This window comes from Sorex araneus, chromosome 1, assembly GCF_027595985.1.
Source record: "Sorex araneus isolate mSorAra2 chromosome 1, mSorAra2.pri, whole genome shotgun sequence".
Classification (NCBI taxonomy): Eukaryota; Metazoa; Chordata; class Mammalia; order Eulipotyphla; family Soricidae; genus Sorex; species Sorex araneus.
In genome coordinates this window covers 105995152-106009969 of record NC_073302.1, presented here as the reverse complement: position 1 = coordinate 106009969, position 14818 = coordinate 105995152, and the positions used below count along the sequence as shown (strand labels likewise).

General features: G+C 66.8%; 1 protein-coding gene across 4 annotated transcripts in view; it reads right to left on the bottom strand.

Annotated features, from left to right (window-relative positions):
• Positions 1-14818, bottom strand: part of TRIO (trio Rho guanine nucleotide exchange factor) — a 156675-nt gene that overhangs the window by 62477 nt on the left and 79380 nt on the right. For all 4 annotated transcript variants that reach the window (XM_055136851.1, XM_055136856.1, XM_055136862.1 and 1 more), the window contains exons 12-25: positions 14324-14493; positions 13872-14046; positions 12267-12462; positions 11568-11734; positions 10887-11006; positions 9461-9652; positions 8880-9029; positions 7748-7862; positions 6466-6581; positions 4776-4898; positions 2085-2279; positions 1892-2007; positions 1380-1446; positions 633-742 (exon numbers count right to left, since the gene is read on the bottom strand). In XM_055136851.1, coding sequence (XP_054992826.1) covers positions 633-742; positions 1380-1446; positions 1892-2007; positions 2085-2279; positions 4776-4898; positions 6466-6581; positions 7748-7862; positions 8880-9029; positions 9461-9652; positions 10887-11006; positions 11568-11734; positions 12267-12462; positions 13872-14046; positions 14324-14493 — 2012 coding nt within the window. The remainder of the gene's footprint in view (positions 1-632; positions 743-1379; positions 1447-1891; positions 2008-2084; positions 2280-4775; positions 4899-6465; positions 6582-7747; positions 7863-8879; positions 9030-9460; positions 9653-10886; positions 11007-11567; positions 11735-12266; positions 12463-13871; positions 14047-14323; positions 14494-14818) is intronic.

Here is a 14818-nt window from a genome sequence, read left to right as displayed (position 1 = left end):
GAGGTCGCGCTCAGCCAGAATCACGGGCGTTTCAGGGCCTGCTGCTGGCCGGGGGCAGGTGAGCACGGGAGACCCCGGAGCTCTGGTCCCAGCGTCCACTCAGCTCTGGTGACGGGGCCTCAGGCGCTGCTCAAGTAGCTGCTGCCACAGCAATCTGCCTCTTATTGGGGCGGGGCGGGGAGACCACACCTGGGGGCACGCAGGGCTGACTCCTGGCTTGGGGCTCAGGGGACTGATGGGGCTCCCTGGGGCTCGCGCCCAGGTTGACTGTGCAGAAGGCAAGTGCCCTCACCCACATCTCCTCCCCCCAGCCCTTCGAGACGCGTGTAAAGTATTTATCCTTGGGAGTGGGGGAGGGGCAGTGCCAAGCCTGATGGCTCACGTGGTGGGGGCAGGAAGGAGCCCGGGTGTCACCCGAGCTCTGCAGCGGGCCCCGGCCACGCTCCCGTCACCGTCTCCTGAATGAGAACGGGGCCCTGCGCACGAGCAGCCACGGCCGACGGCTCCTGCTGGTCGGGCCTCGGTTCCTCCTCCCGATGACCTGGAGCCCCTGGCCCGGGACGAGCGGGTCCCCCTAACCTCAGAGGCTGGCGCGTGGCTCATCTGTGGGTGTGCGCGGCAAAGCCACTCACTTGTGGTGGAACTCGTAGATCTCCTGCATGTTCCCGAAGATGACCAGCTCCTTGTTGACGATGCCGGGGGGGATCTCCTCCACGCCGCTCGTCATCTCCCACAGGTACGTCTGCAGCAAGCACGGGCGAGTCGGACCGGCACTACCGCGCCCCACGCCCGCATGCACACATGCATACACACACACACACACACACACACACACACACACACACACACACGCAGCCGGGAATGCAAACCTCTCTCCTCGGAAGAGAACAACTCTGGTGTGGGTGTGAGTGTCTTAGGAAACTATCCCTTGTAGGCGATGCATCCTTTTCCCTTTCGCAGGGGTGTTACGGGCGTACTCAGCGGGGCTCGGGTAATCTTACGCCATGCCAGGGGTTGAATCTGGGTCAGCTGAGCCCTTGCTGCCCATCAGCACTGTGTGTGTGTGTGTGTGTGTGTGTGTGTGTGTGTGTATGTGTGCGTGTTTGTGTGTATGTGTGTGCATATACACACGTTGTGTGTGCAGCATGGGGCACACACAGAGGCTCCACACGTCCCTGAAGCCAGAGTTCGGAGCAGCCAGGCTGCCCTGGCAGAGGGGCGGAGGGGAGGGCGCTGAGTCAGCGCGTCTCTGGGCCAGCCCTGTGATCGAGCAAGCGAACTCGGGAGCGCGGGGCCCCGGGGCCGCTGAGCCAGCACGCTCTGGAGCGCGGCCAGGAGCAGAGTCCCAGGGAATTGGCGTCCCCAGGGGCGGCACGTACGTCCATGCACTCCCGCAGGTCCCTGACGTAGGCCTTCTCCGTCTGGATCAGCTCGGCCATGATGAACCTGGAACACGGGCACGGTCAGCGGAGGGCGAGGCACTGGGCGCGTCCAGCGGCTCCATGGACACGCCCTGCCCCGCCCTGGCCCGCTGTGAGCACCCCACAGGGACACGTGCATGGGCAGAGGGTGAGGACCCGCCTGCCATCACCTGAGTGCCACCACTGGCCCTCGGTCGGCCTGCCCGCTCTCAGGCCCTGGGCGACACGGGCACCCAGACAGGCCCCGCCCCCCTCGCAGCGGGCAGGGGCGTCAGAGCACAAGAGTGCCCACAGCGTGTCTGGGCGACAGGACAGTGGCGGGGGGAGGGGAGGGGGGTGTTGGCCTTGCATGCGGCCGACCAGGTTTAATCCCCGGCATCCCATGTGGTCCCCGGAGCACCGAGAGAGGAATTCCTGAGCACAGAGCCAGGAGTGGCCCCCAAACAAACAACCATCGAGAGCACACTCACTCTTTCCTGCGGGCCGACTTCCGCTTCTCCTCGTTCAGCTCATGCGCGGCGTCCCGAAGCTTGACCTCGGAGCCCGGGATGCTGGCGGGGATTATGTCCAGCTGTAGACTCTTGCTCTGTGGGGCGGAGGGCGGTGAGCACCGGGGCCGGGGCAGCCCCCGCCCCTGCCCCCGCCGCACAGGAGGCTGTTTACCGATTTGTTGGAATCCGAGGAGATGCCCAGCGCTTTCTCCAGCGAGGTCCGGTACTTCTCCATCCGCAGGGAGAAGTCGCGGTACCGCTTATCCACGGCCGTCACGCATTTCTTGATCTCCGTGGCGTGGGCATGCCCCTTTTCACAAAAGCCGTCCGCCAGCTGGATTAACAGCTTCACCCTCTCTTTGGTTTGCTGCAGGAAACAAACACGAGGGAGACTATTGTGAGCCAACGCGCCAGCCAGCCGGGCAGGGCCACGGCAGCTCGGCCCTCAGCGCAGCCCAACAGCCTGGAAGGTTCTGGTCCATTCCACGCGCTTCCAACACAGCGGTGCAGGGCAGCCCGCCCTGTCCACTCCCTGGCCCTCTGCTCACCCGCTCTCCTGGACTGCCCCAAACACTGCCTTTCTAACCCCAAAGACACCTGCTCGGGCTTGCTCTGCCTCTGCCTCTGGTGGCACTCAGAAGACCAGCAGAATGGAGAGGGGAACGCAGTGTGTGTGTGTGTGTGTGTGTGTGTGAGAGAGAGAGAGAGAGAGAGAGCGAGAGAGAGCATGCGAGTGTGGGGGCCAGTGTACTTGTGAGTGTAAGGGTGTGAGTGGACTGTATGAGCGGGAGTGTGAGTGTGTGTGCCTGTGTGTACACATGTCTGCACGTGTGTCTGCATACCTGTGTGTGCACATCAGTGTGTGTGCACTGTGAGTAACTGTGTGTAGGTGTGTGTGAGGGAGCGTTTTAGTGTATCTGTGTGCCTGTGTTGCACGTGTCTGCATGTGTACCTGTGTCTAACACGTGTGTCTGTGCATGGCTGCACATGTGTCTGAGTGTGTCTTTCCCTCTGACTTTCTCCGTCACAGCTGCACACAGGCACTGCTCTGCCCCCGAGCTCGGGTGAGTGCAGGGATGCAGGCAGGGCCGGGCCTGCCTCCGATCCCAGCCCTCATGCCCACCCGTGGCCTCTCCCCACACAAGCACGCGCAGCCACCCTCCACATCCCCGGCAAATGCCCCCCAGGCCTGACCTCTGCCCATCTCCCGGGTGACAGTGGAATCGGGGCGAGCCTGACCCGCCCGTCTCCCCCGCAGCAGCCGTGCGTCCTGAACGCGGAGAAGCCGCTCTCCGTTCCCTCCCCCCAGTCACCCCTCACAAAGCTGCCCTCGGCAGCCCGGCCTGCGCCCTGCCTTCCCCGTGCCCCTCCGCCAGGCCGGGGGCGCTACACTTCAGGGAGCTGACATGGGGCCGGGCGGCTGACTTGGGTTCGATCCTGGGCAGCCCATGTGATACCCGGAGCCCGCCAGGAGTGAGCTCTGAGCCCTGTCGGGTGTGGCCCCACGTCAAACAAAATAATCAAAGTAAGTAAAAGTGTTTAGGAAGGGTAAATGCAAACTCTGTGCGACGCGTGTGAGAACTGAGCGTGCCCCCGCCCCAGTGGGCCCGGCCTGGGCCGTGCTCTCTCCCACGCCTCTCGCGCGCTCTGCTCCTGAGGGCTCCACACCTTCTGGCCTCTTCCTGGGTGTGCGGCGAGCAGGGGCCAGGCGGCTGCTCCCCCCACCCCCCAACACACAGACCACGAAGGGGAACTGCTCAGGGGCTGCCGTGTGAAGGCTCGACCCAATTCTCTTGTTTACTGTGTCTAGAAAAGCAGCAAACTTGGGCGCCGTACAGGGAACCCCCCTCCCAGCCTCCCCGAGCTGCTAACATTGGGCACGCAGCCCTTGTGACCCTCTTCCACCGTAAGCCGGCACCCCTGTGGCCACCTGACGTGAGGACGTCACCGCCACGACATACGCGTGTGCAGGCAGGGCCCAGAGACCCGTCACGGGGACCAGATCCTTACCTGCAAGCGGCAGGACTGGGCAGTCCCCACCTCGGCGGCCTGAGACTGTCCATCAACTGCCCACAGAGGCCAGCCTGCGGCCACTGGGCTGTACCCGGCCAGCATAGAGATGGGGTTCCAGGAAGGAAAGCAGGAGGGGTGTGGGGGCGGAGGCAGGGGCGGGGCCAAAAGCCCTGGCGCTGATAGGGAGCCTGACCACCTTGCCAGGATACAAAGTAGCGCATGGCAGGATACAAAGGGATACAAAGTAGCGAGTGACTCCCTCGGAGGCCCGGAAAGGCAGAGTGGGCGGACAAACCCTACTTTTCATTTGCGTCCTTGGTGGCCGGAAACTGAACCCGTGTCACTCAACACACTTTCTCACCCCTGACCCTGAAGGCACGTGGCCCCGACCACGCAGGCCCTTTCTGGGAAGCCCGACAGGGACCACCTGCCCCCGCCATTGAGGGGCCCCAGGATCACGAGGGTTCGCGTCTGCGTATTGCAGGCTTGGCCGTGGGGCGGCGGGGAGGGGGTGCTCGCCCATTCGGGCTTAAATCTGCATTTTGCTGCTTGGTGCATGCAGCAGGGTGTAGGGGGGGGGTCTGACTGCAGCGTTGGAGGCTGTGGCCCCGCCCTGCCCCCAAGCACGAGGGACCCGGGGCCAAGGGGCCCAGCGTGGGATGCAAAAAAGGCCAGAGTCAGAGGGACCATGGAAAGGACAAACAGGCGAGGTTCCTGCTGGGGCAGGGCCTGGGGCAGGGCCTGGGGCGGGGCCTGGACCAGCCTAGGGTGGGGCGGGGCGGGGCGAGGCCGGGCCAGGGCGGGGCGGGGGCGGGGCGGGGGCGGGGTAAAGCACTCTCTGAGGCCTCACCTTGGCCGTGATCTGGAACTCCTCGTGCTCCTTGAGCAGCTCCTGCGTGTGCTGGAGGCTGGAGCCGGTGGACGTGTGGGTGGACAGGTAGAAGTCCCCGTTGTCGTGGATCCACTCCAGCGCCTGTGGGGAAGTGACAGGTCAGCGCGCGTCACGGGGTCCTCCCTCAGGGGGGCCGGGCTTCTTGGGGGGGGGTGCTCAGCTGGCATTTGGGAACCGGGTCACGGCAGAGAGCACTGGTGGGCAGGCGTGGGCCGGGAGACCGTCACTGGGCAGCCCCGGCGTCCCTGCGGGGAGTCTCGGCCTTCATTCCTGGGCCTGCTGCAGTGACCCTGTTTGTGGGGGGGTTGGGGGGGTAGGGGGCACGGACCCACCACAGCCGGGAAGTCCCCGCTGGGGCCAGCTGGAGAGAATGAAGCGGCACAGGGTGCTGCCGCTGGTGCTGATGAGAGCGAGTGTAGCCACTGATGGAGCATGCGGGTCACCTGGCTGATCTCTGGCGGGGGTGGGCACTGAGGTTCGCCTGCAGGGCAGTGTGAGCCCCTCCATCCCGTCCTGCTTTCTCAGGGCTTCTCAGGCACGCAGCTGCCGCGGCCTCTGACCAGCCTCTCCCGGGAAAGGCCACGACGCTCTGGGACGGAGCTGAGGAGAGTCGCCTCCCACCGGCCTTCCGTGGTCTCAGCCACCCACTGGGACTTTCGGGTCCCCCACAGCCACGGCCCGAGTGGCAGCTGCGACGATGCACCGGGCAGAAACGACATGGGCGCCAAGGCCCACGTCAATCATAGCGGCTCACTGGCCGGGGGCTTTGGCGGAGTCCGGCCGGGCGACCGAGGGGGCGCCGCCTGGCACTGGTCCTTGGCCCGGGGGACAGGCTCAAGTGGGCCGGGGGCAGCTGAAGCCTGACCGTGGCCCGAGAGGTGCCACGGGCACCTGGGTGGCCGGCACAAGAGGCAGCAAGTCTCTGGGACTCGCAGAGGGACCCGGGGCCGCGGGTGGTGGCCACAACAGGACCAATGGGGGGGGGGCGAAGGTGACTAGAGCACTGACCCCCCTCCCGGAGGCTGTGCGTGAGGCGAACCCACCTGCCCGGTGCGCCCCGGAGGGGGGCCGGGAGCTTAGGGCCGGGGCCCAGCTGCGGGGCACTTGCTGGTGACTCGGCCAGGGGGCAGGACTCCAGGGAGGGGGCCAAGAAATCTGCTTTTTTTTTTTTAATTCCGAACAGCGGGTGGTGGGCAGCTCAGCATGAGCGCGTCTGGGCGACGTGTCCGAGTGAGTTCTGCCCCAGGACGGGCCGGCCCGCAGCTGTCAGAGCATCGGGGCCCCGGGGACGGGCCCCAGGACAAGGGCCTGCGTGGTCACTGCTCGAGCGGTGACTCCTCCTGGGCCTCAGGGAGATGCAGGGAGCTCCGTTTGTGCACTGGGGGTCAGCCCGACTCTGAGACGACCCCGCCCGGACCCAAGTGGCAGCCTGGCCACGGCGGTGCCCCAGGTCCCTGAGGCTGACATCACCCCACAGCCAGCGCCTGTCCCCGGCCCTCCGGCCTCCCGGAGCGGAAGGAAACCGCGGCCAGGAAGTTGGCAGTCTCTGCTCGGCCTGGAATCCGGCTCCCGCCACTTGACCTGGGTTTCCCTGTCGCTGCTCCCCCGCGGGGCAGCGGGCCGAGGCGGGGGGCGGCGGGGGGCTCACCTGCTTGGCGCTGCGCTCGAAGACCACGTACTGCTGACACTGGTCCAGCCGCCGCTTCCGCATGGTCCAGTAGTGCAAGACCCTGTTCTCCCGCTGGAAGAGCTCGTTCAAGATATCTGCAGGGACGTGGGGACGGGGAGGCGTCGGCACTGGGACGCAGGGCGGCCGCTCCCGTGCAGAGTGAGTCCACCACCGGCTTCCCGTGGGAGCCCGCCTGCCCGCCCTGCTCAGTGTCCCATGTCGCTGATGGGGCGTGGGTGGACAGACACTGCTGTGAGCTCAGGCCTACCACAGCCTCCGTGGCCGGATGCCCTGGGCTCCCCCCAGCTCCAGAGGGACCCTCAGCCCCCTGACAGCCTGCCTCGCCTGAACAGGCTGCCAGAGAGAACACTTCTCCCCCACACTTCGGAGGCCATCATGCCCTGACACACAAGAGCAAGTGGGGCACGTGTGTGTGTGTGTGTGTGTGTGTGTGTGTGTGTGTGTGTGTGTGTAGGGGTGGGGGAGCTCGAGAGCCCGGCACACTCTCCCCCTCGCACACACGCAGCCCCGATGGGAGCAGACGGGACTGGAGGGACGTGGAGGAGGAAGGTGTTGACTCCGAGCCGGACAGACGCAAAGAGCACGCGTGAATGGGGCGAGACGGTGGGGAAGCACAGGGATGTCTGTCTCTGCACCCAGAGCTGCAGGCGCCGCACAGACTATTCTGGAAACCAGACCCTGGTACCTTGTCACCAAAGGTGGGTGGGATGGTGCCTCGGCCACGACCGACTCCCGCCCACCGCCGGCCCCAGTGGCAGCCGGATGGAGCACTGGCTCCGTGACCACCTCAGCCTACTTAGCACTCAGCACTTCTGTCTCCACGTCACGCCGACTTCACAACGGCCCGTGTGGACAGGCTCCCCTCCGTCCGTCCCTCTGGCCACCCCGGCCCCCCAGAGCTCACGCCGAGCTTCTCGCTCGTTCCCACGCACCTACTTCTTCACATGCAGTGTTGTGGCACCCCCGGGTTCATGAGCTTTTCTGTGTGTTTCTGGCTTGGGGGCTACACCTGGTGGTGGTCAGGGGACCCTGGGGTGGGGAGCAGGGATGGAGCCCGGCCCGACTGGATGTCCCTCCCACGCGGTGACGGAGCGGTGGCCAGAGGCTGGGGCCACCTCTCGCTGCGCCCTGCACCTCGGCTGCCTGCGGGGCGCTTTGGCTCCCACTCTCCCCTCCTCGGGCAGGGGCTGCCCCGCACGCTCGCCCCCCAGCCCGCCCGCCCGTGTGGCCGGTCACTCACTTTTCACCTGCTGCTCGGGGACCTTGGCGTGCGTCACCATGCCCGGCATGTTCACGCTGTTCCTGTGCAGGTACTTGAGGAACACGTCCGCGTTCCTCCTGGCCAGCGTGCAGGCCTGCGGGAGAGAGGGCGCCCCGAGGGGTGAGCAGGGCGAGCTGGGGGCGGGGCTGCCCCCCACAGCAGAAACCCCACCCGGAGCCAACGCCAAGAGCCCCGGCCACCTGCGGAGAGGCCACGGGGTCTGGCACCTGGCCCTGGTGGGGGCACTCCGGAGCCGCTGGCTGGGTGAGCACACGGGGCCCGCGGAGGACAGGGCCTGGCCGGGGAGGCTGGGGGGTCCCTGTGCGAGGGAGGGGGCAAGCCAGAGTCGAAGAGGAAAGGACGTGAGCGTGGCATCCAAGACTATAGGGCTGACCGGGGGGGGGGGGGGCGACTCATTCCCTGCCCTGGAACCGGGGACACCCTTCCTTCAGAGGCCCTGTCCGCTCGGGATACGCCGCTCGGGGGCCGGGACACATGTGCGTGTGTGTGTGTGTGTGTGTGTGGGGGGGGGAAATACACGCGCTGATGGGGCGTGTGTGTGTAGCTCCAGAGCAGACACTGTGGACTCCTAGCGAAGGAAGCAGCTGAGCCAAGCAGGTAATATTTTTTTCTCTTATCGTTCCACCAAGATTCCCTCCATACCTATGCTAAGTGGCACTTCATTTTGTTTGACGGAAGAGGGAATTTCCCTCAACCTGTCAGCACCGGGTACCCCGAACTTCGGAGACCCAGGCCATCTCCCCGCCACTGGGCCCGCCGGTCACTGCGGGCCAAGGCCCCAAGGGAGCGAGTTAGTGGAGAGAATTTTCAGGGCCAGGCTAAACTGTCGGCATCGTCGGGACAGACAGCGAGCACCATTTCAGCAGGGCCAGAGTCACCGGCTGTCCCAGGAACAGGTCGGGACGGTGTACCCCAAACAGCCCCGTAGACCCCGGGAGCCCCGAAACAGCCCCTCCAAGGTGTGCCCCTGCCAGGCCCGTTTCTAAGCTGATGGGAGCCTGGAAACCGCCCCCCCGCCCCCACAGGCCCTGGTGGCCTCCTGGCGCCCACCGGGAAGCCCTGGACACGTCGCCCCGTCAGCCCCGCCCACCTTCAGGAACGCCTCCTTCTGCTCCAGGTGCTTGCTGATCATGGGGGTGACGTGGTCCGTCTCGGAATTGGGGCCCAGCTTGTCGGCGCCCCCACACCAGTCCTCCTCCCGCTTGTACTCCTGCTCCAGGCTCTCCAGCACGCTGCACACCTGCGGCAGCGCGGGGGACGCTCAGCCTCGGGGGAGGCGGGGCCCGGGAAGGGGCCGCTGCGGGGCAGACAGCCGGGCCCCTTTCCCCAGTGACGGGACAGCTCCCAGGGCAGCCGCATCTCCCGTTTCAGACGTGCAACCCCCCGTCCCAGCCTCTCTCCTGTCTCTCTTCATCTTTGTGTCTCCTTCTCTTCATCTCTATCTCTGTCATTCCCACTCTCTCCCTCTCTCTGTCTCTCTCCCTCTATCTCTCCCTCTCTGTCTCTCCTCTGTCTCTCTCTCCCCCCGATCCTAGTATTCAGGAGAGAAATGACGCTACACCAGGACAAGCGTCCGGCGTGCAGGGCTGTGGGCACCGAGCTCCCACGGGCATCCCCGCCGCCTCAGCCCGGGCCGCGGCACCGAGGGCAGGGTCCCTGTGCGGGGCCGACCTGCTCGGAGGTCTTGTAGAAGGCCACGGAGGCGTTGACCAGCTTGAGGCGGTCCTCCATCTTCAGCATGAGCTGCTGCCAGTGCGAGGCCACCTTCTCGGCGCAGTCGCGGATGGTGTCCATGTCGTAGTGGCCGGCCTGCAGCATGGCCTCCGCCTTCTGCTGCACCTGCAGGGCGCTCTGGTGCGTCTTCTGCAACGGAGACGGGGGCGTGACGCGCGGCGGGGAGAGGCACCCGCCCGCCCGGCCTCCCTGTCACGGGCACCCAGGCCAAGGGCGAGAGGACCTTGCGCGCCCGAGGACACGCGTCTCAGTCCCCCTCGACCTCCCGCGCTCAGCTCGAGGGCGGTAGGTCAAGGGCTCGGGGTCCTTTAAACTAGGGAGGCTGAGGACCGTTCTCGGGGCCCATCCCGTTAGGTCCAGGGTGGGTAGAGGGGTTGGGGGGCCCAGGGGGCCCAGGGTCTGTGCACACATGTGTTCTCGCTACCCAACAACAGCCCAGGGTCAGCCCAAAGGGGCGCCCGGGCGCAGAGGGCAGCGGGGGCTGGGCAGAGGCCGGGCTCTGGGTCTCCATGTCGTGTTGGGTCCCCGCACCTACACGTGGGTTCTGAAAATCCCTTGAAAACACGTCCCAGGGGCTGGGAGGAAGGAGGGGGCTGGGCCCCAGACCCAGGTCCTGTCCACGTGGCCTTCAAAGTAAGCACTGCCAGGGGTGGCCCCGGAGGCCCCCAGCACTGCTGGCCTGCTGGCCCCTCTCAGCACGCGCACGCACTCTCTCTCTCTCTCACGCACACACACACACTCTCTCTCTCTCACACACACACACACACACACACACACACTCTAACGGAGGCTGCGAGCGGCCCAGCGGAAGCAGGTGCTGGGGAGTCAGCGGCTCTGCCCGTCCCAGGTGACAGCCCGCTCCCGCCTCTGGAGGGCAGGGTCCGCTGAGACGGCCACTCTGAGGCCTCCCTGAGCGTGTGTGAGCAGCAGGGACAGCTGCTGGCGGGGAGAGCGAACGGGGGCTGACCCCGCGGAGTCAGGAGCTGCGCCTGGGGTCGGCCGGCCACTGGGGGGGGCGCTGCATTTGGTGGATTTGGGCCTGAGAAGCAGTGCGGGGAAGGACTAGAACCTGGGGCAGGCCCAGAGACCTGGACAGGGACGGACACCCCCCCACCGCCGCCGGCCCCTGGGAGCCCAGTCAGGAGATCAGGATGGACACACACACACACTGGCCACACCTGCTGGCCTCTGGGAGCCCAGACACACACACACACACGCTGGCCACACCTGCTGGCCTCTGGGAGCCCAGACACACACACACACACGCTGGCCACACCTGCTGGCCTCTGGGAGCCCGGCCGGGAGAGCAGGACGGGGTGGACGGGGCCACGCACACGCGCGCACACACACACCAGCCCCGCACCTCGATGGCGTGCTGGAACTGCTCGTGCTCGCGCTGCAGCTGCTCAGCCTCCTGCAGCGAGCTGGCCGTGATCAGCCCCGCGTTCAGCATCGACTCGCCGTTGCGGATCCAGCCCAGCACCTGAAACACAGGCGGTCTCCTGCAGCAACCCGGCGGCCCTGCTGGGTGTGGCGGGGGGCCCCCGAAACACATGGTGGCTCCCCGGCGGCCATGCTGGGTGTGGTGGGGGCCCCAGAACACACCTCGGCTCCCCAAGGGGTTGGGGCAGGGCTGCTCACAGAAGCCCCCAAGTACCCTCTTCTTCAGACCGTACGACCCTACGACCCTGCAGCCTTCCAGGGTGCTGGGGCCTGAGTTCTCCCAGTGGGTTCTGTAAGTGGTAGCTGGGGGATGCAGGGCCGTCGGTGGAGATGGCCGGGAAAGCGGCTCTGCGTGTGGCCGGCCCGCGCTTGGGGCCCCGAAGCATGCAGCCGGGAGTAAGCCCCGAGCACTGTGGGCTGACCCCGCCTCCCCCCGCACCCCAAGGCGCGGAGAGTGATTCCATCTCACCGACAGCGATGCCGGGGTGAAGGACCAACGGGGCCTGGGCGCTGGCGCTGGGCCCGACCCGAGACCTTCACTCCACACACGCACACACGTGCACACGCGTGCAGGCGTGCACAGGCGTGCCGCCCCGCCTACCTGCTTGACCTCGGCCTGCAAGTGTCGCAGCTGCACGCACTGCTCCAGGTGCTTGCGGTGCTGCTCGGCCGCCACGTCCAGCTCCTGCTGCTTCTCGTGCAGGAACTCCAGCAGGTCCTGGACGCGCGTGGCCATGTCCACGTCACGGTCGCACAGCAGCTCCACGCCTGCGGGCAGGGAGCGCGTGCCTGAGGGCCCCCGTGGACGGCACCAGGGCCAGCCCAGACCCCCGCACTGAATCCTGGTCCTGCCGGTAACAGGGACATGGGACCCCCGCAGAGGGGGCTGGGCCACGAGGGCTCCCGCCACCGCCACTGTCCCCCGCGTCCCCAGCAGACGCTCAGGGAGCACCAAGGGGCCCGGGAGAAGGGGCGCCGGGGCGGGTGTCCAACGCCTTCGAGACCAAGGACGCAAGGCCTATGTGCACGTGAGTCTAGCGACACCTGCTGGTGGGACGGCGACCAAGGAAAGGCAGGAAGGAGGGGAAGGGAGGCCCAGGGGGAGGGCTGTGATTTGGCAGTGCGGGGATCCCATGGGGACCCCGCATCCTCACGCCAGCCTGAGTCCTGGAGGCCGCGAGCTGCTCCCCGCCCCCCTGCCCCAGGTCCAAATCAAACGTGAGGAAACAAGCGGCAGACCTGGCCGTCGGGGGGCAGGGGGGAGCTCCCGGCCGGGAGCACGGCCCGCCACGCTGCTTACCGGAGGCCTGCACCTCGGTCACGTACTGCAGCAGGTCCTGGCCCTGGTGGATGACGTCGAAGGTGAGGTTGTTCATGGTGAGCGCCTTGTCGGCGTGGTGCTGCAGCCGCTGCTCGGCCAGCGTGAGGTCCTCCGTGTCGAAGTCGCTCATCTGCTGCGACAGCTCGTCGTTCCACGACTCCAGGTCCGAGATGATCTGGCGGGGGGAGAGCGGTCAGCACCTCCGCAGGCGGCTGGCCACAGGGACACTGGGGTGCTGAGGACAGACCCCCGAGCAGGGCCAAACCAAGAGAAAGCCCAGAGGGGAGAGGGGCAGACAGTAAGACAGAGACACACACACGGAGATAGAGAGTGAGAGAGAGAGAGACACACACACACACAGAGAAAGAGAAGGAGGGAAGAGCACGTGCCGCTCTGGTGTCCTAAGTCCCACAGACCGGCGAGGACAGGACGGGCCCCGTCGCGACGGGTCCTCCCCGGGGTGGGCGCAGCAGCCGAGTGACTCAGGCTGTCCGCCCAGCACTCCCTTCTGGAGACCCCAGGGCGCTGACCGTTCTGATGGTCAGACAGGGATCAACGACCCCAGGAATGCTGAGGGGGACAAGGTGGGTCAGGCCGGCCCCGCCCGGCGGGTCTCTGGGAAGAGCTGGGGCCGACGGGGGTGGATGGACGAGTGCAGGACGCAGCCCGCGGGCGTGTGTGCAGACGGGCCCGACCTACTCAGCTCTGGCCCCCGCGCTCGTGTGTGCGTGGCAGGGCTGGTGGGCAGGGGGCACGGGCCAGGCAAAGGCACCTGCTGTGGAGCTCAGGGTGGACAAACGGCCGGATCCTTGGACAAGCCGAGGCGGGAAGGGCCGGGCGACAGTCCTTGCGGACAGGCTGACCCTGTGGCAGGGCCAGGGGAGGGAGGCAGGCCGGCCTTCGTGCTTCCGAGGGACCAAGGCAGGCCCAGGGGTGTGGTGGGACGGGCTGAGGATTCCTGCCGAGCCCCTGCCATGCTCCAGTGACAGCGAAGGGAGGCTGAGCGGAGGGCAGGGCGGGCCCTGAGGAGCCTCCCTAGTCCTGTGGGTCCGAAGGTTTCCTCCTCTGTGCGGGGCGGAGGTGGGGCATGGGTCACACCCAGCGATGCCCTCCCCGGCCTGCTGGGGATATGCGGGGTGCCCACGCCCTAACCTCCTCTCTGCCCCCACGGGCCAGGTGTTTGCCTTGCACGCAGCCCACCCGGGTTCTATCCTGGCACCGACGGTCCCTGGAGCTCTGCCAGGAGTGACCCCTGAGGTGAGCCCAGTAAGGCCCCAAGGAAACCAAACAGCAGCAGGCCAGGGCTGGGGAGGGAGCCGAGAGGCTGGAGCCTGGAGCCCTGCCCGGTGGGGCTGGCCCACAGGCCCCACCAGCGTCCCCAGCCCGTCCAGCTGGCAGCCTTGCCCCGGGAGAGGAGACAGAGATGACCCGGACCCCGGCCGTCAGCGCCGGAGAGCAGCACGGGCTGCTCTGTGAGACTGTGCCACACCTCGCGCTGAAGCGGCAAATGCTCCCCTGGGTCCTACTTCCCCGCGTCCATACTGGCGCGAGAGTCCAGCGTGCGAGAGCCCCGGGGCGACTCACGTCGATGGCGTCGCGCTCGAAGATGCGCAGCTGCAGGAAGAGCTCCAGCTTGACCTTGCGCTCCTGGAAGAGCTCCTCCATCTGCGCCTGCGCCTCGTCCAGCTGCTGCAGCACCGTCTCGATGTGGCTGATGGAGCTGTTGTGCGGCGTCTTGTTGCTGGAGATGGCCGAGTCCCTGCGGCGGGCACGGCGGGTCACCCACTCGGCTGCCTCCCGCCTGCGAGCTCTCGACAGCCCCGGCCGCTCGCGCAGACAGTGGGTCGAGGGCTGCCGTGTCCCCCGCACAGGAACACGTGGCCCGTGTGAGACGGCCGGGGCCTCCCGTGTCCCTCCCGCCTGCCTCCCGGGGACAGCACCCATGTCCCTGCTCCTCCTGGGGCACCCGGGCAGCGAGAGGGGAAGCAGCCTGGCCGCCGGGTTCCAGGGGCGGGGGGGCGGGGCTGCGCGCCCACCTCAGCTGCTGGATCAGGTCCTCGCCCTCCTTGATGACGTTGACCGTCACCTGCAGGGTCGTCTGCTGCTGCTGCCCGAAGCGCTTGATGAGGTCCTGCACAGCCTCCACTGACTCCGCGTACACGTCATCCAGCAGCTCCTTCTGCAGCTCCTCCAGCCACGTCCACAGCTGGGGGCGGGGATGCACGGTGAGGCACGCACACGCAGCGACTCACACGCAAGCACGTGTGCACACAAACTCACACGCAGGCACACGTGCATGCACAGACTTGCACATGCAGGCATATGGGCACACGCCAAGACGCACACAGGCACACGCACACACCAACTCACGCACACACAGGCACACGCACACAGGCACACATGCACACACCGACTCACGCACATGCGCACGTAGACTCATAACACACAGGCACACGCACGCGCACTGACTCACAGGTACAGACTTGCACAAGCACACACCCCAATTCACACACACAGGTACACGTGCACAC